This window comes from Molothrus ater, chromosome 5 (assembly GCF_012460135.2).
Source record: "Molothrus ater isolate BHLD 08-10-18 breed brown headed cowbird chromosome 5, BPBGC_Mater_1.1, whole genome shotgun sequence".
Lineage (NCBI taxonomy): Eukaryota > Metazoa > Chordata > Aves > Passeriformes > Icteridae > Molothrus > Molothrus ater.
In genome coordinates, this window is record NC_050482.2 from 57171816 (window position 1) to 57194824 (window position 23009).

General features: G+C 42.4%; 1 protein-coding gene across 12 annotated transcripts in view; it reads left to right on the forward strand.

The window, feature by feature from the left end:
• The window catches only part of PPFIBP1 (PPFIA binding protein 1), a 110729-nt gene that overhangs the window by 68478 nt on the left and 19242 nt on the right, over positions 1-23009 (forward strand). For 6 of the 12 annotated variants that reach the window (XM_036404945.2, XM_036404946.2, XM_036404942.2 and 3 more), the window contains 11 exons: positions 7767-7853; positions 9051-9164; positions 9708-9839; positions 14308-14400; positions 14885-14977; positions 16759-16873; positions 18063-18095; positions 19400-19461; positions 20184-20268; positions 21387-21541; positions 22475-22605. In XM_036404945.2, coding sequence (XP_036260838.1) covers positions 7767-7853; positions 9051-9164; positions 9708-9839; positions 14308-14400; positions 14885-14977; positions 16759-16873; positions 18063-18095; positions 19400-19461; positions 20184-20268; positions 21387-21541; positions 22475-22605 — 1100 coding nt within the window. Of the gene's footprint in view, positions 1-1574; positions 1608-2428; positions 2683-7766; positions 7854-9050; positions 9165-9707; positions 9840-14307; positions 14401-14884; positions 14978-16758; positions 16874-18062; positions 18096-19399; positions 19462-20183; positions 20269-21386; positions 21542-22474; positions 22606-23009 lie in introns of those variants that run through there. The other 6 variants (XM_036404949.2, XM_036404955.2, XM_036404952.2 and 3 more) reach the window with 5 other exon arrangements.

Consider the following 23009-nt stretch of genomic DNA (forward strand, 5'->3'; position numbering starts at 1 on the left):
ATGTGCAAATGGTGAATGTCATGGGTGAAAGTACAAACCAGGCCATTTGTTCCAAGTCTGGAAAGGGACTGAGACCTTTCTGAGCTCAAACATGTTTGGGCTCCTTGCTTTCACTAGGAACCAGGCCTGAAATCCATGGCCAGATCATAACAATTCCAAAGTTCTGGAGTTTTTTCAGGATACTCTTGATCAGCAGAAATATTTGGTGTATTTCAATGTGCGCCTTAATAAGGCATGTGCTGTAGTCTGTGAAAATGGAGCTTCTGGCTTCAGTACAGGCAGTGTGTGAGTAATCTCTAACATCAGCACCAGTAGCAAAACCATTTTAAACAAAACTCCGCATTTTCCAAGACCAAGGCAACCTTGTTGTGTCCAGCTGGAAGCTGATAGATCCATCTCTTGAAGAGTAATTCTCGCAAACCTTGCTCCCAACCATGAGCATTGCTCCAGTTTTTCTTCGGTTGAAACAAACAAGAGACAGTTTTCCTTCTGGTTATTACTTTTCTGGAAAGTGGTTGGGAGATTTTTTGCATTTTTTTAAAAATACGTCTTATGCAACTACTTTCCCAGAAAGCGGAAACCAACTGTGTCTTGTTAAAAAGAAGAGTGAAGGGTAGGAGTGGGTGGACAGTGCCTTCCCACACCTCAGAGCCATTTTCCCCATGCTTCTGATCTGAACTTGTGTATGTGGGTCCTGGTGTGTGCCTTCTCTCTTTAAAGGATGTGCCCCTGAAGTGAAAGAGCCAGGATAACATAATATTTTTTCTTTAAAACCCACAGTAAGTGCAGCTTTGGAAGTGACTTTCTGAATTTAAAGATATATATTATACAGCATATTTTAGTAATTATTTTCACTCCATAGGTGAATTTCTAAAATTGACTTTAGGGTCAAGCAAAACTTTATGGCCTCCAAAGGTTTCTTGAATCATATAGAATTATTAAGGTTGGAAAAGACCTTTAAGATCATCATCAAGTCCAGCCACAGAACATTTTCAGCTCATCTGAGGATGATGGTTGAGCTGAGGTATCCATTGTGGCTCATTCAATCCAATGTGTTGCTGCTGCCTCACAGACCAGCTTCAGATTTTGACATTTTTCCTTTAAGTTGGTTCTTCCAGAGAGTAGCTGGGAGTAATGAGAGTTAATATGAGGGGATATTAGCTTTCAGAGAGGAATTTACCTTGCTGGATAGATGTAGCTTTGTAATCTTACAGAGGTATACTGACCTATTTGGACAAGAGTAATTCCCAAGTGGAAGAAGCAGTTTGGTTAGCCAGAAATCATCTCTTATTCATGGGGAAAAAAATAAATCTTGTCTTCAAACACAGATTTGTTGTTTGATTATCCTGGTGTGGGTGTGCAGTGCAGTCATTTGATTCAGCTTCTGCTTATGTTGAGTTTGTGTATCAAAGGGTCCTATGCTAATGTGTGGCACCAGGGTGTTACCACCAAACAGTTTGGGATCTCTCCTCAGGTTGCAGTATGAAAGGAGTCTTGTGATACCATGTCAGCCTGTCATCATCCACTCCCTGCTGGCAATGCATTTTGTCCCTGAGAGATTCACCTCCCAAGGTTCTGGAAACACAGGACTCTGCTTCTTGCTAAAGGTGATCATCCAGATTGGTGTGTTTTTAACCCTGGAAGATAATATGGGCTCATTTATGCTATGCCTTGCTGTCACATCTTCATGCATCAGGGATGAGTTCTTTGGCAGTTAGAACAACCCATCAAAAATCACCATTTCCCATCCCAAATGAATCAGTTTGGCTTAAAAAGCACAGCTTCTGCTTGTCCTTTGCGCTCCTGGTATCTCCTGAGTTTTCAGCATTTATGGTTTTGAGATTTTTCTCTATCAATGGCAGTTGCAGACGTTTCATTATAATAATAAAACAGGTTTTTGAGATAATCACAGGACTCTCAGAGCTGGGCTCTGTGGTCAAAAATACTAAGAATTTGTCACGCTGCTGCTGGTAGTGGGTCAATTGAAACCTGAACCCGAGGACAGAGGTTGGTTGTTATTGTTGCTTCTTACATCACTCTGAAGTATGACATAAACTTGGGACAAGCCGCTTGTGAGACCTGGCACAGCTGAGTCAACTTCTTCCATTTTTCTTGGCGTCTATATGTGAATTAATTGCATGTGTTCCTGTAGCTTTTACAATTACTAGGAAAGCCCCTCCTGCTGTTTACTTTGTGCTCAGGTGAAGGGGTGGGAATTGCTCTTTTCTCCTGTGCTCTTGGGTCGGATGCTTTCCGGGAGGGTCCGGAGGAGGGAGCTGCGCTGGTAACAAGAGCCAGGGTGGAGGTGGCTGGGTGCCACCTGCGTGCGGCTGTCCTTGCTGCCGGTCGGGTTTGTGCTGCTCTGCACCTCCCTGCCTGCATCCCCCTCCCTTGTGTGCCGGGCTGGAGGAGTTTCGTGCCGGGCTTTGATGTGTTAATTCCCCAGAGCCGCTCGCTCCGCTCCGCCTGAGGAGCGCTGCTGCTGCTGCTGCTTCCCACGTCTCCCACTCCGCTCGCCTCCATCCTCGGCTGGGCAAGGGGACCCGCTGTCACTTAACCTCGGCTCCGAGGAGCCCCGAGCCCTCGGCCTCGGCTTCTGGCGTCCGTGAATGCATGAAAGCAGTCATGACCAGCATGGAGTATAGCTGGGACATTCACGGCCACTGCGTCTGGCTAAATAAGGTAAGGAGATCTCTGCCTGTGCTGGCTCCTGCGTTTCTCCCAGTGACAAGCCATAGCTGGGCAACGCTGGGAATGAGCCTCTCATCCTTCTCCTGCACCAGGCACCAGCTGGGCTGCTCTTGAGGAGACGGAATATTGTGGAAAGGTTGCAGCTTCCCTGCTCAGCAGTGTGTTATTTATGCTTACAAAATGTTTCAGGTAAATGCCTCAGAGTGAAGGGCTGTGTTCAGCTGCTTTTCTTTCAGAATTCACTTTTATTTTTTAAAATATCATGTGGGGGGTTTTGAGTGGGTGTGTGGTTGTTTTTATTTTTCCCCTTCTTATTCTCTGGGGAGGAAGTAACCTGCAAACTTTAGGAAAAGCTTTGCAGTAGCTCTGCTGCTGGAGTATGTGGAAAAGGCTGCAAATATTCTGAGCAGGGAAGCGGGAAATGCAGGAGAGGCTGGTTTGGGAGGGCAGAGGTGGGCTCCCACATGAACTGGTTACACACCAGCTCAGACAGTATGACCAGTATGAATTTGGGATGGGATTGATGCTGACAGAGAGGAAAGCTGTCATGGGTCTGTATCACCGGTAGTGGGTACTTGGCTTGGGAAACCAGGAGGCTCTGCCCAAGGCACACCAAATGATGCTGAGGTAGCTGAGGCTGGAGGAGCCCTCTTGCAAGGGGCTCCAAAGCTGAGGGAACAAGCAGAACAGCAGCAGCTTTGTTTAACTGAGCATAGGTAATGTGTATTGTAATGATCTGAAGCACGTAAGCATGTTGATGAGCTCTAATTTTACTCCAGATGGTCAGGAAAGAGGTGTTGGGAAAGGCTCACTTGCCCAACTGTTGACTTGACTGTGGTGGTCAAAACAGTCAGTGCAATCTGCTGTGCAGGGAAATGATGCTGTGGAGTTGCAGCTCCTTCTATACAAACCAAACTGCACATACAGCAAGAGCAGTGTGATTTGTGCTGCTTATTTCATCTCCAAAGCAGAAGAGAAAATTAAGGAAAATGAGGGTATCAGCTGTGGTAAGCTAAAAATGAGGTTTATTTTTGAAAGGAGAATTCAGCAACTGAGAGGAAATGGATTTTTTAATTTATTTTTTTATTATTAGGTTTAGACCAGCAGCCACTAGAAACGTTCCTGTGGTTTGGAATTCTAACTCAGCTCCAGGGAAAAGGGATTAAAGACTGAAGCCAGGCAAGCTGTGAAAGTTTGGTGATGCTTCTACTTGCTACAGGAATAATTCCCTCCAAAGCAGCATGGATTTTTTTACACTTAGATGATTACAGACAAAGCTTTACACACGTGTTTAACAGATTAGCAGTGGATTGATCTTTTAGAGTTTATAAGTGTACTGGGTCTGATCTTACAAGGCATTTTAAGTAAATGCTTGACCTCAAACTTCTGTGAAGCCTCAGTGGCATTGTGACAACTCTTCTTTTGTTTTTAGGATTAAAATCAGTATTGGTAAATCTGCATTCTCTTCCCTTATAGTGTTTTGCAATTAATCACTAACATTGAAAACACAAGCAAAATCCTAACTGAAGATAGATTTTAAGTTACTGATGAAAAGAGCCTTCTTTGGGAAATGGAAAGCCTTTCTTACACAGCTAGTAAAGTATGTTAATCCTTTATAGACTTAAATGATACCAATTTGACCCAGAACTACCAAGTGCCCTAAATATGCTTGCAGTTGCTGTTCAATCAAATATTTGCTTTTCTTTTTTGCTTCTCTTACTGTTTTATTTCTTTTCTTCCCCACCCCAGCCCCCCAAAGAGGAGCTGTTGCTCTTCAGGGTGAGTGCTGGGCTCACTTGTAGGGGAGGATGCAGATTCCCTGGTGCAGAAATGCTCCTGAGAGACACACTTGAGTGTTGCTCACCCAGGTTTTGCACACACCAGGTCTCCTGGCATTTTTCAGACCTCTCTGCAGCCCATTCCTTCCCACTGGGCCTCCCTCTACCCCATCTCCTCATGTACTGCTTTCCTAAATCCAGTGTTTGAGCATATTCCTGCTCAATTTCTCTTCAGTCCTGCTCACTACCATTATTGCTCTGTTCTTCTCATATGTTTTATCTCCCCTCTTCCTTCCTTGTCTCTCTGGGAAAAAATATCATGTCAGGAATCTGCTTTTTGCCTGTGAAGACAGTCCAGAGCGAAGATCTGTGAAGGTGTCGTGTGTCCAGTGCCTGCAGGTCCTGGGTCTGTGCACCACTCTAAGCAGTGCTCAGGCTGCTGCTCTTGGAAATAGCTGCCATGGTCTTTCTCTATCATCCATTCTCCAACTGTCATTGTTTTCTCCACTGAAACCAAAGTCAGAGGCTTTCTTGCCTTTTCATACCTCAACTTAAGAGTCAGTCACAGGTATTATATAGAAGTTACAACACTTCAGGCAAAAAGCAAATAATTCTTGTGTTGTACACAGAATTTTCTGGGTTTGGTGTGCTACAGGAGGTCTGGTTTTATGCAGATTTTAGAAAATATTACTGGCAATACCCAGAAAAGAGATCTTTGCACCCAGTACACACAGCTTGCAAAACCAAGACATCTCTGCAACGTTTCTCCCAAAGAATAGATGAACTGCCCTAAGTGTTTGATGGGATGAGAGGAAATGGCCTCAAGTTGTGCCAGGGTGGGATTAGGTCAGATATTATGAAAAGTTTCTTTCCTGAAGGAGTTATTAAAAATTAGAACAGACTGTCCAGGGATGTGGCGGAGTTACCCTCCCTGGAAGGGTTTAAAAAAATGTGTGGATATGGCATTTGAGAACAAGGTTTAGTGGTGAACATGGTGGTGGTGCTGGGTTGATGGCTGGGATGATGATTCTAGAGGTTTCCAGCCTTAAGGAGTCTGTGATTCTATTAGCACTAATTTTTGTTTTGTGGGAGAAGAGCCTTTTCACTTGTCCTCTTTGGGATTCCCATCACCTCTCTCTAATGGCAGGGTGCAGCTGCTGCCTGAACCCTCCCTCTCCCAACACTCCCGCTTTAAAGCCAAAGCTGGTGTGCTGAGCCAAACAGATTTTTCCTGAGAAATGTGAGCGGAGTTTAACAACAAAGGTGTCTTGGCAAGATGCTGTGCACAATGACTAACGTTCTGCTTTCACACCTCGTTGGTTTTCACAGACATTTTAATCGTGCTGTGAAACCAAGACCTCCCTCCCCACATTTTCTTCCTGCAGTCTTTGGTTTTAGTTCATGTCTGGTCATGCTGACTGGAGCTATCAGGAGGGTCAGCGGTTCAGGTGTTGATGTGGTGGTTGAGAGGCAGGGAGTCAAGTCTGTGCTTTGGCAAGGAATTCCACATTAGCCCCAGCAGCATGGAAAAGTGTCTTTGCAGCTCTGCTGCCTGTAGAGAGGGATGGATACCACTTTCCCACATCAGACACATGCACTGGACTGATAAATGTGTTGTGTATTACAAAATACAGATTCTGTTCTTATACAGGCTGAGTAAGTGCTTGAGATGGACTGGAGCTCTTAAAGGACAATGGAGCTGCAGAGCAGCAGTAGTAGATAAAACCCTCAGTTCTGTTTTCACAAACAACTCAGGTCACAAAATCTGAAGCATAATCTACTGGTTGAACAGCTGAAAGGTTTATTTCATTTTGAATTCTTTCACTTAAATTGAAGTGTTACAAAATGGAAGATCTCACTGATCTTGAATGGCATGAGCTAAATTCTGGTAGAGGTCAGGGGGAAGATATGGCAAACTCAGAAGTTTAGAGGAATTTTGCTCTGGGGTTTAGTGTCTGCATGGTCAGGTGGCTTAGTATTGTGCTGCTAAAAAATTCGGATACAGGGTCATAAGTTAGATCATTGTGATGAGGTACTGGTACAAAGTACTAAAGAGCATACTTTCTTAGTCTGCTGGAGCAAATTTTGGGGGAGATATTATGGTCACCAAGTGAAATTCCATGCTTGTGAGACGCTTTTGGTACTATTCAGCAGTACTACCAGGACACAGCCTGATTTCTTGAGAACACTGAGGTGAGGTGAGACACTTTTACCTTCTCCTGTTTGCTTTATGTCAGATCTTTAAGTGATGCTGGAGGGAGTTCCATTGTTTCAGGCTCAAACAAGGCAGTTTCTACCACCCCCCAAGGCCAGACATGTAATTTAGAAAAGGAGTTTTAGCCAGGAGGTTTCCTGAGGTATCTTCTGTAATCAGGAGAGATTCAAAGCAGGAGCTGGAGGCTTGGAGCTCCTGAGTGGTGGTGGCCTCTCAAGGCAGGGTTGTGCTGCAGGCTCACGGGAGCACAAGGATCAGTCACACAATTTCTTTTCATCACACATTCAGGCGGAAATCAGAGCCCCTCAGCGTTGTTGGGTGTCTCTGCTGAGCGCCCTGGATTTCAGAGCAGCTTCTCAGCCTCCTCTAAGCGATTTGTGCCATGATGGGAACAAGACTTCCTTTTCTGAGCCAAGATCCGATTGTGGCCTGGATCATGAAGTGCTTTGAGACAGCTTTGAATATGGATAGAACAAAATCCTTCCCGCTGCTCAAGAGCATTGAAGTTATTATGAAGAAAGTTGCTGATTCCTCTGAACTCTCTGATAGCATTAACATGTATTTTTGTTTCTCTCTAGCCTCAGGCAGCTTTACAAAGAGATGTGTTTAGAGTGCAGACGTTCACCCATACCCAGTAGAATGTGCCTGATGTAAAAGGATGTCTCTGACTGTGTGTATGACTTGCAAGAAGCATAATACACATTTTGTAGATTGTATGTTTGGCTTTTTTCACTTGCTGAATGTCTCAGGGTATTTATCTCTTTGCAAGTATGGCTTAGCATTGTGTAGCAATGAGTCCAAGTTTTGTTAGCAAAATGCTGAATGCACAGTAAGTGAATTTTGTAGAACTGGGTCACCAGAAGGTTCTTCCTTTCTCATCTTTAAGCCCCCGAAGAATTCTCTCCTGAATCGTGGTCATGTGTCCTTTGTGGACAGTTTATTTGAGAATAATATTTCTGGAGAATATTTCAAACATGTTCTTAAACTGTGCAGACTAAAAATGCTCTCATTAAGTGTTTTGATAATGTTGGATGATACTGTGGCACAATAGCTGACTATACAATATTTGTTGTCTTTTCCAGACTAATGGACACATATCCGGGAATGGAGATGTTTATCAAGAAAGGCTGGCTCGTCTGGAAAATGATAAGGAATCTCTTGTTCTGCAAGTGAGTTGTCACCCAAATGATTTTTTTCTGCTCTTGCATTCACAAGACTGTCTGAAAGTATGTGATAAAACCTCTGAGAATTTATTTGGAGTTGTGATGTCTGAGACAGTGTTCAGAAGACTTGCTGGTATGTGAGAATTAACCCAGATTAGAGAAAGGTGTGAATTTAGATTGCAGGAAAAATCTAAAGGTCTTTCTGTCTGTGTATCTGTTCTCTTTGAATTTGGTTAGCAGAGCAGGTCTGCAGAGCAGCCACCTACTTACATCCATGTGTATCCTTAAGATCACCATTTCCCAGGGCCATTCACATGGTGTCTGCATCCGGAGACAGTTGTCCTGTCCTTAGGAAAGGTAACAAAAGCTGCAGGACTGGCCAGCCAGCAGAAGGAGACAAGCAGCTCCTTGGTGGTCCTGCTCACCTGCTGCTGGGCTGGATGGGGTCAGCCCTGGCTGCTCTGACTGCTGGCTTCCTCCTGCTGTTGGAGCCAGGAGTACCTGACACCCCTTGGACTGCACAGGCATCCCCTGATATGGACCCAGCCTAGGGGCTGTGACAGCACTGAGCTCACCCTCCTTCCCAGCAGTACTGCAGGAAGAGCCTGTTGAAAATGAAAAAATTCATTCAGAAAAGGCAAAATGAGACTCTGTCTGCTGTCTTAAAAATGTTGTCTTGGTCTTATCCAGCCTCTGGCTGTGTGTTTTAACCTTCTCTGCTTTTATTGTTCTGAAAAGGGGAAAGTGCTTGTTATGGTACACTGTGTGCAATCACTTGGGAAGGAGAATAAACTATAAGCAGTGAGGTTTATGTGGTGGTTAAGGCAGGAGCTAATGGGTTGAGTTAATGTATTGTCACAGCAAAGGCATAATTATTGGCAGTAAAATGCAGCAGCCACCCCTTGTGAAAACCTCCAGTGAGGAGTGGAGTTGCAGAATTGCAATGTGTCTGCCAGAACTTTGGCTGAAATTCTAGTAAGTGTGAGGGGAGAGCCTTCCCTCCTCTCCTTTTTTTGCCAAATGGTTTTCTTTGCCAAATGGTGTGTCCACTGCAGAGCTCTGCTCCTCCTCCTCTTTCTCCCTGCATGGTCCCAGTTAATCTTTGGCCCAACCAGCAGTGTTGCTCACCTGCAGTTCTTCAGCTGACATATATGGCCCAGGTGCAAGGTGTTAAACATGCATCCCTTTTTTCCTGCTCTCCAGGTAAGTGTGCTTACAGACCAGGTGGAGGCCCAAGGAGAGAAGATCCGGGATCTGGAGTTCTGCCTGGAGGAGCACAGGGAGAAGCTGAATGCCACAGAGGAGATGCTGCAGCAGGTGTGTCACAGCTCCATGTCTGTCCTGCTGTCTTGTCTTCCTTGTTTTAACAAGCTTTGGTGAGAGCAGTTCCCTTCAAGGTGTTGCAGCCCTTGATGTCTCTTATCTAAGGGATCCTTTTCTGCCATACTGGCTTTAAAGTCTTTGCACTTAGTAATGTCAGTGCTGCTTTATGCTGCAGGAATCCAGTTCTGCCCTCCTTTGAGTCCTTCCCACTGAATTTCCAAGAGCCTTAGATTAAAGCCTCTGGCAGGATGGGTGGATTCCCCTTACAACTCCTTGCTGCCCAGAGCAACTGTGATGACAGACAGGCTTTTTTCTTGTGCTGGCAGCCAGCCCATGATAGTGTCCTGTGATCCCAGATGCATCCTAGGTGCCTGGAATCTGTCAGATGGATAATAGCTGTGTCTCAGGGCTTCACATAGTGCAAGGATGAGGGTGATGCTATTCCCCATGAAAGAGACCTTTAGCTGTCAAAATAAATTACTGATTTCTTCCCCTTGGGTAAAGAATTCCATTCTCTTCCTCTTTATCTTGAATCAGGAGCTTTTAAGCAGAACAACACTTGAAACTCAGAAGCTGGATCTTATGGCAGAGATTTCCACTCTGAAATTAAAGCTTACATCTGTAGAGAAGGATAGATTGGACTATGAGGACAGATTCAGAGACACAGAGGTGAGTAAACCCCAACAGGATAAACTGTGAAAGCTGTGTGTGTCTTCACCTTACCTGAACGTTTCCTGGGATTTTTTTTTTTTTGTCAGGCAAGAAGGGGAACTCATCTTAAAGGTTAGAACATGTTCCTTTTAAAATATAAAGTGTCCTTTTTGTTAAATTCTGGTTTTACAAAGAAAGACTTGCGAAGGCAATTTTTGATTCTGGCTGTCAGGTCTCAGGAGGGGTGGATTTAGGTTAGATTTTAATAAAATCATGAACATACTGCACTCTCCTGACCCACATAAAATTGTCACCTTCTGAGTAAGGCATGTCTGAGGCAAGTACAAAAAGCACCCATGTGCAGGGACACTGCACAGGAGCAGAACTTTTGGGGTTGCCAACAGAGCTGACTCACTGTGAGGCTCTTGGGAAGCCTGGCTTCAGACCCCAGCCTTATGGGAGCCCAGGACCAGAGGCTGGGGGAACAGAGCCAGGTGGAGCTGCCATCCCTGGCAGCACTCTCCTGAGGCATTTCACTCTGTGCTGCAGGTCTGTGTAGCTGAACCTTGCTCATGTTACAAGCCAGAAAGGCTCAAAGCAGGTGGGCAAACCCAGGAAACTCCAAGTATCAGCTAAGCTGTCCTGACAGGATGATAGAGCCCATATCAGAAATACCTCAGAGCCTGCCTGTGAAGCAGAACAAAATTTCCAGTTCTGGATTTATAAATGAGCTGAAATGTTAGGTGTTTGTTATGATTGTGGATGTTCCAGGTGTCATTTGTTTCTAGAAGGAAAGAGCCATATTGTCATGACAGGACACAAAATTGCCTTTTGCACTTCTGCCAGTGGTTTCCCAATTGCTCAGTTTCCAGTAAAGCACCATTCCTCATTGTATTGCAAGCACAAAAACAGAAGTCAGTCTTGCTTTTGGATTGCTCTTTGTGCCTGTCTGAAGTAATCTGCAGACCCAAAGAAAGCCACAGGTTGAAAACTAATGACTTGTATCACTTTCAGGTTTGGAAGTGATTCTTTAGGTAGTGACAGTATTGTTCATTCCTGCAGTGCAGCACATCTCCTTGGGCACTGCCAAGCTCTGGGATGGATTCCTGTTGCTTCCTGTTACCTTTGCCTCTAGTTGGTAACAGGTGTTATGTGACAGGATCACAGCACTGCCTTCAAAGCAGCTGATTTTGTAGAGCAGACAAGCTCTGTGCATGAGAAATTGGCAGGGGAAAGGGTGGAGGGAATCACTGAAGGTCTCCTGCACCCGTGGGAGGTGTGTGTAAGAGCTGGCTGCTCTCACAGCTCTCCTGGGACTCTGCCCACACAGAGCTCAGCTCTTTCATGAATCACAGCACACAGCAAATAACTCTCTGTGGGCTGACACTTACTCTAAGCAGCCAAATGAGGGATAAACGAGCTGGCACCAGCAGTAAATGGCTGTGGGGAGGCAAGGTTTGGTCCAGATGACCACAGGGAGCAGGTCCTTTCTGGCCTGGGTTCTGTGCTATCTTCATTTGCAAACACCCCGTGGTTTCTTCTGCTTTCCAGAACTGCTAACAAACGTGACTGGGCTTTGAGTGATTTGCTTCCTCTATTTCTACCCTTATTTTTACCGAATATTGTAGAGTTCTCCCGGACTCTCTCTTTCTTTGTTTCCCCCCTGAGCGGCAGTCTGTCCATAACTTCCTAGCACAGCTCAGCATACCAAGAGGGTGGACATGGAGCTACAGGTTCCCAGAAAAATGGTTCCAGTGTGGGGAGTGCACCACAAACTGCAAATCTGTAATCTCTGTGCAAGAGAAATCTGTAATCTCTGTGCATATCTTCTATGAAGACCTTTCTCTTTGAAATACTTTGAAATACACTAAATGCCTTTGATAAAAATAACCTAAATTTTATTAAGTAGTTACTGTAATTAGGGACTATATGGATTTATATCAAGCATATTTATGCCAGAACTAATGAACTATTACTAAAATGTTTCTCCCTCTATTTGAAATCCAGAATGATATCATTTAGTGTGATATATGTTATTATATTGTTTCTTCTTTATTTCAACACTTTATAGCTGTAAAAACACTTAGGCTTAAATGCTGGAAGGGATATTATGTCTTAATTTCCATTTGGTTCAGTGAAAATATGAATGTCTAATTAGTTGGAGGGTCTCCACCCTTAAAAAATCTCTTAAGAGATATTTTGGAGGCAGTACTTATTCAGAAGTATGCAGTATTTTATTCAGTGTTGATCCAATTATATTGCTGTTTATCAATTATTTTAGAAGAGCTGAGTATTTAAATGAATATTTAAAACATTTGACCCTAAAACACATTATGGCATTTATGTGGAGTGATTGAAATGGAAAAAGATTCATACCCAGACTAGGAAAGCAAAACTGTGAATATTGCTTCTGGTTTTATTTAGGGAAAAGAGAAAATTTGATGTCTGACAACTTGTGCAGCTACTGTCTCCTACAGAATTACCATTCTGATTAAATCCTTCATATTATCCATTTGTTACTTATGTCTGTCATTGCAACTTCCCATTCCAGCTTGGTTGGTTACTCATATTCCCCATTCTTTGTCTAAACAGATGCCTCGCTAGATCTTTGTGCTCTAGGATTTGCTGTCTAGATGTTCACAAACACCCAGCTTTTTCAAAGCTAATTGTGTACTTAATAGAGATTCATAATTGTTCTGTTCTTTGAATTATTCCAGTATTTCCACCTTCTCAGCAGACACCAGCATTATTTTCCTTGAGGAACACGGGTGGTCTGAGTTGGGCTGAGTTTATGTAAGAAAATACCCTGCGAGGGAGTTTATTTGGGAAGGAGTCCATAGCCAGACTAGGCCTTTGAAGCAGCAGCCAGAGGCTAAAACTGGCTCACTCACAGGGAATTCTTTGTGATTTATCCACCATCACCTCCAATCTGGTTGCAAGATTGTTCTGTTTTCTGTGTCACACTGAGTATTTTAAAGTCATGTAGTTCAAGTGACAAATATGTGGAGAACAGCCTCAGCAGTGAGTTCCACACAACATATTTAGACATTGGATCATGCTGCAGGAGAGAAAAGCCCCAAACAAATCAATTGTTGAGGAATTTCAGGTGTACCTGAAGTAGAAAGTCATAGATTAAAAGCAGTAATTACTAAAAGCATTAAAATGTTCACTATTTTCACTTTCCTTGTAGTTCTGAGAACTGAACTTGGATCTTTCTGGAGAAATATAGATGCTGCTCTCTTAGCATCAGGTTCATTAAGCACAAAATAATAACCAGAGGCTTGTAAGCTTAGGAAGTGTGGTGTGGGGCTGAAAGGCAGGTGTTATCAGGGACCCATGAATACCCTCTAAATGTCAGCTGCTGGCTTGTTAATTTATAAATGTAAATCTCTGTTAATTATAGTATTAGCTCTGAGAAATTGTGCTTAGAGCTGTTAGCTCAATGTACAGCATTGCTTCTCATGTATAGGATTTGCCTCAGATGTAGGAAGGAAAGCAAACATAATGACCAGAAAAATTCCTTATTTGAGGGTGCTGAGGTCCTGGCACAAGTTCTTCAGAGAAGTTGTGGCTGCCTCATCTCTGGCAGTGTCCAAGGCCACGTTGGACAGGGCTCTGAGCAACCTGGGATAGTGGAAGGTGTCCCTGCCCATGGCAGGGAGTGGAACTGGATGGGCTTTAAGGTCCCTCTCAACCCAAACCATTCTCTGACCTAGAGGATGAGGAGGCTTGGTGGAGCAGTCACACTCGGGGTTTGTTTGACCAAGGGGGCTGGGGGCACTCAGGTCTGACCCCCAAACCTGGCAGGATCCATCAGGATGGCCAGAAGGTCAAGCTGGTCTCCTAAAGAGCTCAGATGTGAGTTTGTGATGGCTCCGAGTTTCTTCCAAGCCAGGCTGAATTTGGAAAGCCCAGATGTAGTGGTGCCATTGATGCTTAAATACAGGTGCCTTTGCTTGTAGAAACCTGTGATGGCCCCTCTGTTCAGCCTTCAGTGAGAGGGCTCTTTTAAATGGTGGAAACACAGATTTTTTACAGTGTGATCACTTCATATTTTGAAAAAGCAGGTGATGGCTGGTGAGCCTGGGGCGGGAGGGACTGCAGCGGGGAGGAGGTGACTGCTGCATGTTGAAGGATGTCTGCCACTGTTTTCCATTGACCATCCTTAGTACTGGGCTCCAGGCAGCTGAACAGAGAAGCAGGAGGCCTTTCCTGGCCCTCAGCACAGGGAACACAACTTCAATTTATGTCTCCCTTTGTCCTCTGCCCTCTTACATTCGGTGCAGTAACACAGAAACTGAGAAACTCGGTCCCTGGATAGTTAGGGAGCTCTGAGCTGCTTGATTTAGTGCTGGATTTGGGTAGTGTGGTTTTGTACTGAGTTCCTTTTATGTCTGCTTTTCTTGTTGTTACAGTCATAGCTATTCTTCTGTTTTGTTTACTGAAGTTCTTTGTTGTTTCTGGTTGTCTTTTTCCCTCCACTCAGGATTTGATCCAGGAAATAAACGAATTGCGGTTGAGGGTGGGAGAAATGGACAATGAAAGACTCCAGTATGAGAAAAAGCTGAAAACAACCAAAGTAAGTGAGGCTGAGGGGAGGAGGCAGAGAGAGGTGTAAATTAGGCTTTAGGAATTCACTCTTTTCCCTGATCCATGCCTGCACCCTGCAAAATCCTGAGCACTCTCAGGTCCTGGTGTTTTATGGCTCTCACTTAGCAGCAGTGGCTATTCCTAAATGTCATGCTATGGTTTTCAGTTTGAGCATTGTTTTTTATGAAGGGTAACATACCATGCTGTTAACAATAAATTTATTACCTGTTTAGACCTTTGTTTTGCATGTGTGTCAAGAAATACCAGTTGCAGTATGTAAGGTGTATGCCACAGGTTAAAAACAGCATTTATTTTCTTCTAAATGTACTAAAAACAAACCACTTCTGAAGCAGAAGCATTCACCTAAGTGCTTCTAGCAGCCTGTTTCTCTAAGTGTCTAACTTCTCTTTGCCATTTAGCCTTGTCTCTTTTCTACCTTTAGTTTCCTCTCACTCCTCTGTCTCTGTTACCAGTCTTTAATGGCCAAACTTTCTAGCATGAAAATCAAAGTGGGTCAGATGCAGTATGAAAAGCAGCGGATGGAGCAAAAAAGCCAGATGCTAAAGGTGTGGTAGTTTCTGGGTAATGCTGGGCCTGTTTTGAATCCTTCATGTTCCACCCTTTACTGGTCTGTCCTGCATTGTGCTGTCATGCTCTGTTCTTCATTAATTGCTGTGTGTTGATATGCAGTGTGCCCTACCTCCTTAGATGTGGAAAGCTCTTTATGTAGGTATTCCTTGTAAACAGCTTTTATATTGCAGAGGAGAGGATTTTCCTGCTCTGAACCTTGCATAGGTTACACATAATGGCATTAGAGTTGGGTTAAAATCACTCCCCATCCAAGGAAAGATTGCCTCATCTGTAGCTTACATCCATTATTCAAACAGAACTTTTTATCACCCTTTTAGAGAAAATATATTCATGAAAACTATCTGGGAAATAGTGATTCTTTTATACTGTCCCCTCTCCCACATGTAAATTTGCATATCATACTTCTAATTCAGGAAAAGAAATGCACATTGACAACCACATGCAGCTCTAGTTGCGTGTAGATATAACAGCAGCTTCTCAAGTGACCAAGAAATGATCTTGTTTTGGAGCAGCATGGAGCCTGCACTAGCAGAAATCCCATCATAATCAGTGCCAACTTGGAGCACTGGAGAATTGTAGTTATTCCCCAGCCACTGTTGTGGAAAAAGCTTTGATTTCTTGACAGTTTTAAGATTGATCTATTTTTTTTAAATTATGTTTTAGAGTAAACAGGAACCAATTTCAGGAAATTCTGTAGCTGGGCCATAGTTTGGGTTGCACACATCACTATGTATTTGCAACAGATCATCTGATGGTAGCTCAGGAAAATACTTAAGCCACAGTATTCTAGTTTGGTTTATTCCATTAAGGATTTGAAATGTCATTTAGAAGCTGTAAGTGCCAAAATGATGAGTCTTGCCTTGTTTTGCTTTGTTTACAAACTGAACAAATTAAATTTTCAGTGTTGGGTACAGTTGCAGTAAGGGTCGTGTCTTGATGATGCTGTTGCACAAGATATCCTCGGACATCAAAGAAACATGTTACTAAACTGGGTAGGATTTGACTCAAATTTTAAAAAGTTAAATGCATGGATCTGTGCCAGTCACTTGCTAGTGCGGATGGTTAGATCTAAGTTAAAACTTGACAGCGTTTTTCTAATACACCCCAACTCCCCCAAACACCATCTGTCTTATTCCTAAGAATCTCAGCTCCAAGCTTTCTTTCCTCATGCTTGATCAGCAAACCCAAACTGTGGCAGAGGTACCATGTTTTTGTCTGAACTGCTTTCCAGTACATGTCCATGAGCTTGCTGGTGTTGTGATTGATTTTTCTTCCATAGAATCAATGGTGATTTCTGAAACTGTCCTCAGCCTGGTATAAGCACAGTTTCGGAATAGCTCAGCTTTGAACATGCAACATGCCCTATAAATACAAAAAAAAATGTATGGAAATGTTAGCATTCAGCCTTTTTACCTGCATTTTTTCTATCTGCAAGGTTTAACAAATAAGAAAACTGTTTGTTTTTTTCCCCCTTTTGCTCTTTCATCTTTAAATTTTGATGTGAAGTTTCTTTCCAATTATACACGAGACCAACAATTTCAGACCACAGACCCCCTGATTTGCTTTGTTGTGGGCTCAGAAGTCTGTTGGGATGTTCAGAGTCACTTTGGTGCACCCTCAGGCAGTGTTATATGTCAGGGGCCCTCAGTCACTTCCATCAGCTGAGGACCTGTCCACTGTGCTTCCTAGGAGGGGATTGTGGAAACATCTCAGCTGCCTGTGGAAGCTGTCACTGAGTGGCTCTGTGTCCTTACAGGATGAGCTGTCAACTCTGAAAGACAAACTGGAGCAGAAGGAAGCTGAGGTGAAAAGGTTGCACGAAAAATTGGTTTCCAAGCTGAAAGGAGAAGGGATTGAAATACTGGACAGAGGTAAGAAAAAGGGAGACTGTCACCTTGTCCTCCTCAGTCACTTCATCTTGTGCAGGAAATAAGTGATAAAAGCCTGAATTTTCCTGAACTTTGTCTTGATGTTTACCTCTTGAAACATACTTAGAGGGTGTTGATGATGCAAGTGCTAAACTTTCTGTCACAGCAAGGTCTTGGTCAAATTTAAACAAGACCAAAAAAAATCCCTAATAAGCTCCTTACATGGCTTGCATGGGGCCTCAAAATATACAGTTTCTACTGGCTGAGAAATTTTAAAACTAATTCCTACAAATGCTCCAAAAGCATTGTGTTGAAAAGGAAACTCCTTGGTAAGGAAGGGGAAAAGCCATACTGCAGACCAAAGTATGATGTGGACCTAGCTGTAAGTAGGTGAAATCAAGGATTGATTCTGGATTTGTGTGCTCATTAAGTCTAAACGTTAATTAGGCTTGAATAAGCACAAAAAATTTACATGCTAGATAATTCTTTTATTGGCTTGTAAACAAGAAACTATTAGTATTTATTTGTGGAAATCTTAGATTGAGGATTTAAAACCAGAAACTTTTAATTAACACACCACAGAAATTTTCCACACACTTTTTTGACCTGATGCAGTTTCAATTCTAAATATATCTTACTGATAGTTGTTGCTGATTTTAAAATTGTGCTTTTAAAGTATGTTTTATAGAAAAAGAAATGCACAAGAGATTAGTCTCCTCTCCTGACCTGAGGAGGAATATGCTGTGTGTAGATTGTCACATTTTATTTCATGAAATGGTGTTTTCAAAACCACTGCCTAAGATCACTAAAAGTGATCACAATGAACTGTGATTCCATTTTTTTTAGAAGAACATTTAAATGTGAACAGGGTCTGACTTCATTGCATTCATGACTACTTATATAGGGCTTTTTTCCCCTGGGGAACTACTTGAACTCTCATTACCCTCTGGTCCTCAGCTTTATGGTTTTCAGTGTAGCTCAGCAGAAGATCTTTTGCTGTGATGAAACATGTTTTATCTGCCTTGGACTGATATTAAGAAATGCTGTTTCCAGATAACAAATTATCTGCCTCATTAGCTGAATGAAGTGAGGAAGAGTTGACTCGTAAAGTATCAGTAATGTCTTGAAACTTATTTCATGTCATAATTAACCTTCATGCTAATTTCCAATCCAATGGGTTTTCCCCACACAGATGAAAATTGTAAAAAGAAGCTCAAAGATAAAAGTAAGGTTGCTAGTGTCTTTTCATGAGCATTTGCATTCCAGAAGTGCTTTCCAGCTTTCTGCATGTGTTTGCAAAACTGCTTTAACAAACATTGTTAGGTTGCATCATCTATAACCCTTAGTTACACTTACAGTAAAACTGGAGAACAAGGGTGAGTGCATCACACTTGAAACACAACGTTTTCTGAAGAAAAGCTTACAGATAAAGGAAGATTGGGTCTCAGGAAGGTTCACAAGGCAATTGCCTCTCATGAAATGCAGTTGCAATCCAGCAGAGCAGATTTTCAGCCAGCATAACTGAGGGAAAATCACTGGAACTGGATCAGGTGCTGGTTTAGCCCGATGTGTCTAAATGTCTTTCATCTAGAAAGCCAGCCAGGCTGCCTCTTTTCTTCTTGTATTTCATTAAGGAGGAGAATGTTTTTCCTGCTCTGTTTGCTCTCCATGAATTTTTAGGAAGTTGAAACAGGGCTTTTTTGCCTGTGAGTTTGGCTACCTGACTACATTTGTAGTGAAATTTGACTTATACCTCATTCATGCAAGGTAAATCTTGAGGAAAACATGGAGATTATTTCCATTCTTTTTGAATTCCTAGCCCAGAACACCTCCAGAACATGTTCCCATGTATTTATACTTCTTGGTAAATAAGGATTATAGATGAAGCACTGTTGTCTGTGTTAGGAACCTTTCCCAGGCCTGAACTGCCATGTAATATTCCAGCATGACTGCTCATCACAGCAAACACTTGTGTCATTCCACTGTGCCCTCCTCATTGCTCCATCCATGCTGGATGAGGGCTGAGCATCACTGCACGATGCTTCCTTCATCACATCCATTCATCACCTGCCTTTGTTGAGTGGATTCGAGAGATGCTGGTTGGGGTGGTCATTGACTGTTGTACTGAGGATGTGTTTTATTGCATTCCAAATGTAGTATCTTGTTTATTTTGAACTTCTTGTTTTGAAGGTATTTGGTTATTTTAAAGATTGACACAGTAAAAGTCAAGCAGTAGTTTTACTCTTGAGTTTTCCATTCTTGTAAGGCTTGGAGAGGGGTGGGGGGAGGAAGGAAATTTCCTGGATTTCATAATTTCCTTGATAAAAATATCAGAGCAGAGGTTTTGAAGAAAACTACTTTCCTTCTTTGTGTTTGCATCTAAAAAAGAATTTAAGTGGCTTATGTTTTGTCTGTAACTATGTCAGTCTACTTTCAGATATTACTGAGCTGCTTCTAGATTTTTTGTTTTTCTTACTTCCTTACACTGTCTTATTTAAATTGACTTGGAGAACTGTATTGTGTTTTTAGATATAGAGGTACAGAAAATGAAGAAGGCGGTAGAATCTCTAATGGCAGCAAATGAAGAGAAGGTAGCAAAGTCATTATTTTTTCAGTAATCATTCATCAGGTTGATTTAAATCTCTAAGAAAACCTACACATGTGAGCTTTTCACTATTCAACTAAAAAACAGATTTGTAAGAATCAATGATTTTCTGCAGTCAGAAAAATCAGATTTGTACAAAAGTCGATGATTTTCTGCAGTCAGAAGCACTGCCGTGCCTTTCAAGGGCTATGAGCATTTATGAGCTCTGTGCCTGTGCACAGGATCTGTTCAGAGTCCTTACACTGTTGAGTTCAGTGTGGTTAATTTGCACTGTGTTCTGCAAATGTAAGGATCTCCATACAAGTGCCAGATCACAGGCTGCATTTCCAAAACGGCTTTTCTGTGAAGTATGAATTATTTTCATGCATGGTTTTTATGCTTTCATATGCATGTGCATTTTGTAGGATATTTTCTTTTGATCACCAAAGCTCTAAATCCTTTGTACATGGCAAATTTATTATGCTCTACCTTTGGCTTAATAAGGGAGCTGAAATCCACTTTCAAGGCTGGGACAGTTCTGGTGATCAACCAGATGATAGCTTTTGCTAAACACACCTTTTGATATTTCAAAGCCTCTCAGCATTCTGAGTCCTGTCCCATCCACACTTCCCATTTCTTTTAGTCTCACAGCCAGTTAAACTAAAGGATCTAGTATTTGTACTTCTTATTTCTGGGGAGGAAGCACAGTCACAATTCCTTTTATTTTAGGATCGGAAGATAGAAGAGCTTCGGCAATCTCTGAATAGGTACAAGAAAGTCCAAGATATGGTGATACTGGCTCAAGGTAAAAAAGGTATTGTACAACCAAAAAAATGCCAACAAAAAAATGCAACTCTGCTGTCATTTAAACTCCAGGTGTGTTGTGGTGGTGAGCCTAACTGTGTGACTGAAGCAGAAGCTATATCTGTATTACAATATGTAATGGCCCATTCCATATATTCTAAGACTGGTGGAGTTTCCAGACCCCTTCAGAGGGTGAAAATTGTCAACAGCCCAACAAGAGTGAGGAAGCAAAATATGTGGTTTTGTTGTGTTGGGTTCACACCATGCTGAGTGTTGGAGGGAGAGCAATTTTTAAATAAGTATTGCCCTTTCTTGAAGTGCTGTGCCTTCAGGTACAGGAGGGTGTTAGAACAGACCTTGATTCTCTGGGAACTCTGCTCCATGGTCACTTCATGGAGCATGGAAAGAGATTTCAGGCAGTGGCAAATGGGCAAGAGAGGTTTTTGCTGTGAACAGACTTTGGTTTGTGCTTGCCTCAGGTCTTTGGCAACAACCACTGGATTTCTGCTCACCTTTTAGTAAGTATTGGTTGTCTTTCACAACCAGTCCAAGCCTTTTGGTAGCACTGAGGCAGTTCAGGAGCATCCAGGGTGGAAAGAGCAGAGGATGCCAACACTAATGTGGGCTTCAGCACTGCCTAAATGAGACATACTCAGTTTGTGGCAGGCTGCAGACCTGATGTGGTCACTTCCAGGCTGGTGATAGACTCTGAGCAGTGGGCTGCATTTTTCCTCAGGGTACCTTGAAGATACCACAGAGACATCTTAAGTGTCAGGGAGGCTGGACCTTCTTACTTTTCCTTAGTAAATAAGGGAAACAAAGTATTTAGAACAAAATTCCAGAACAGACAGGAATGAAGTACTCCAGTTTATTCAGCTTGTTGAAACTGATGCCACTAAATGCCCTGAGGGTGTTTGCTGGGCTTTTTGACCTCCCTCTGTTCCAACCCTGCTGTGTTGTGATGGTTGCACTGGGAAGTGACACTTGGCTGTGGCTCCCTTTCTAAAACCTAAAAAACCCCAGCAATGAAATCCTTCAAGTTTTGGCCCATAACTGAGCATGCTGGCTGCAGCTTGTGTGGGAGCAAGGGTTGGAAAACCAACAAGTTTCCATGTTCTCTCCCTTCAGGCAAGGAAACTGAAAGTGAAGACTTGAATTCAGGGACTGTATCCGTGGGTTTATTGGACACACCAAGTCTGACTGACCCAGAGAAAAGCCCATCCCCAACCCCAGTAACAGCATCTCCAATCCAGGATGAGTTCAATGTGAACATTCATGAAGAGGTAGGTTGGTTTTGGGTTTTTTTGCTTTATTTAATACCATCATTCCTTGAAAACACTGCTTGTGCTGGATTCATCTTGCAGATGACAAAACTCAAATTTCTGAAAAGATTTATTTCTGGGTTTCACAGTTTTTTTGTTATGTCTCATATCCTTTTGGGGAAAGTACTTTTCTTGTGAAAGCTGCTGAGGAATTTCAATTAAACTTATTTTTCTTAATTCTCAAATGGGATCAGGAGACAGAAATAGCTGTATTTATCATGAGAACAGATCTAAATTACTTTTTCTATTAGTCATAGAAATTATTTTTCTTATCAAACATAGCTGTTTTAGGAGCTACATTTACTTTGGCACAAACCTGAAGTATCTATGTTGGGACTTACTAAATATATCTTGTCATATTTAAGAGGATGTGATCATAATTGCATCCATTCAGTTAAATTACATGTAGGTTGTGGTTCAATCTCTGATTTTTACAATCAGATTTTCCAGTACAAAAACTATAGCTCTCTTCTCTAAACTCTGAGTCAGAGCATGGTCTTCACTTAAGCAGCAAGAACACACTATGAAGAAAATGAAATTAAATTAAATGTTTAGCAGCTTTTTTGTATTCTCTGAGTGTCTGAGGACAGGATTAAATCTGAAAAGTGGACTACCCTTCATAGTGTCTGTGGCAGAGACAGATTTAGCAGGCAGCCTTGGGAGACTTGTGAGATTTTTGTCTATGCTGTAGCTTAGCCGTGCAATGATTCATGTTCTGTCTGCAGTGCCATCTTTCAAGGAGTAAATCATTCTATTAGAATAAGGGAAAAAAAATCATTTTTGAAACCTTATTTCAGATCCTTTTCTTCATGGTTTATCTGTTACTCTTTTTTCATTTATGATTGCTTAATTTCAGCTCAGAAGATTGTAACACATATTCTTCCTTCTTTTCAGAATTCCTTACAGATCCACACCAGCATTTTACAGATTTCGATCCCTTCCTTTTCATCTGCATCCAAGAGCTCAGAAACTGTTGCAGAGAGACTGAAAACACACCCTAGGCCAGATCCTGCAAGTGAATTGAGGTATTATGGGTTCCATGTATTTTTCAATTGTAAATCCAATATTCTGTGACATTTAAGGAGAACAATAATGTGTCAGTCACTGAATTATCAAGTCATTTGCCAAGTAAACAAGGCTAGGAGTCCCTCGGCTAGCTGCAGCAAACCAGGCTAATGTTCCTGAAGTGCATTGATTAAATCCCGAGTAAGCAAGGGCTGGTTTGGTTGCTGTTGTAGCAGCACTCATGGTCTGTACCAGCTGCTTCACAAGGAATGAACAGAAGGAGAGGGAAGCTGATCTAATGTATGAAGGCCACAGAATCATTATTTTTGTCTATGTTTGCATCATGGAAGTCTGGCTGGCTCTGCCAACCCTAGTGATTTGTGCTCAGACATTTTACACAGCTGCTAAAGATGTTGTAAGGAAC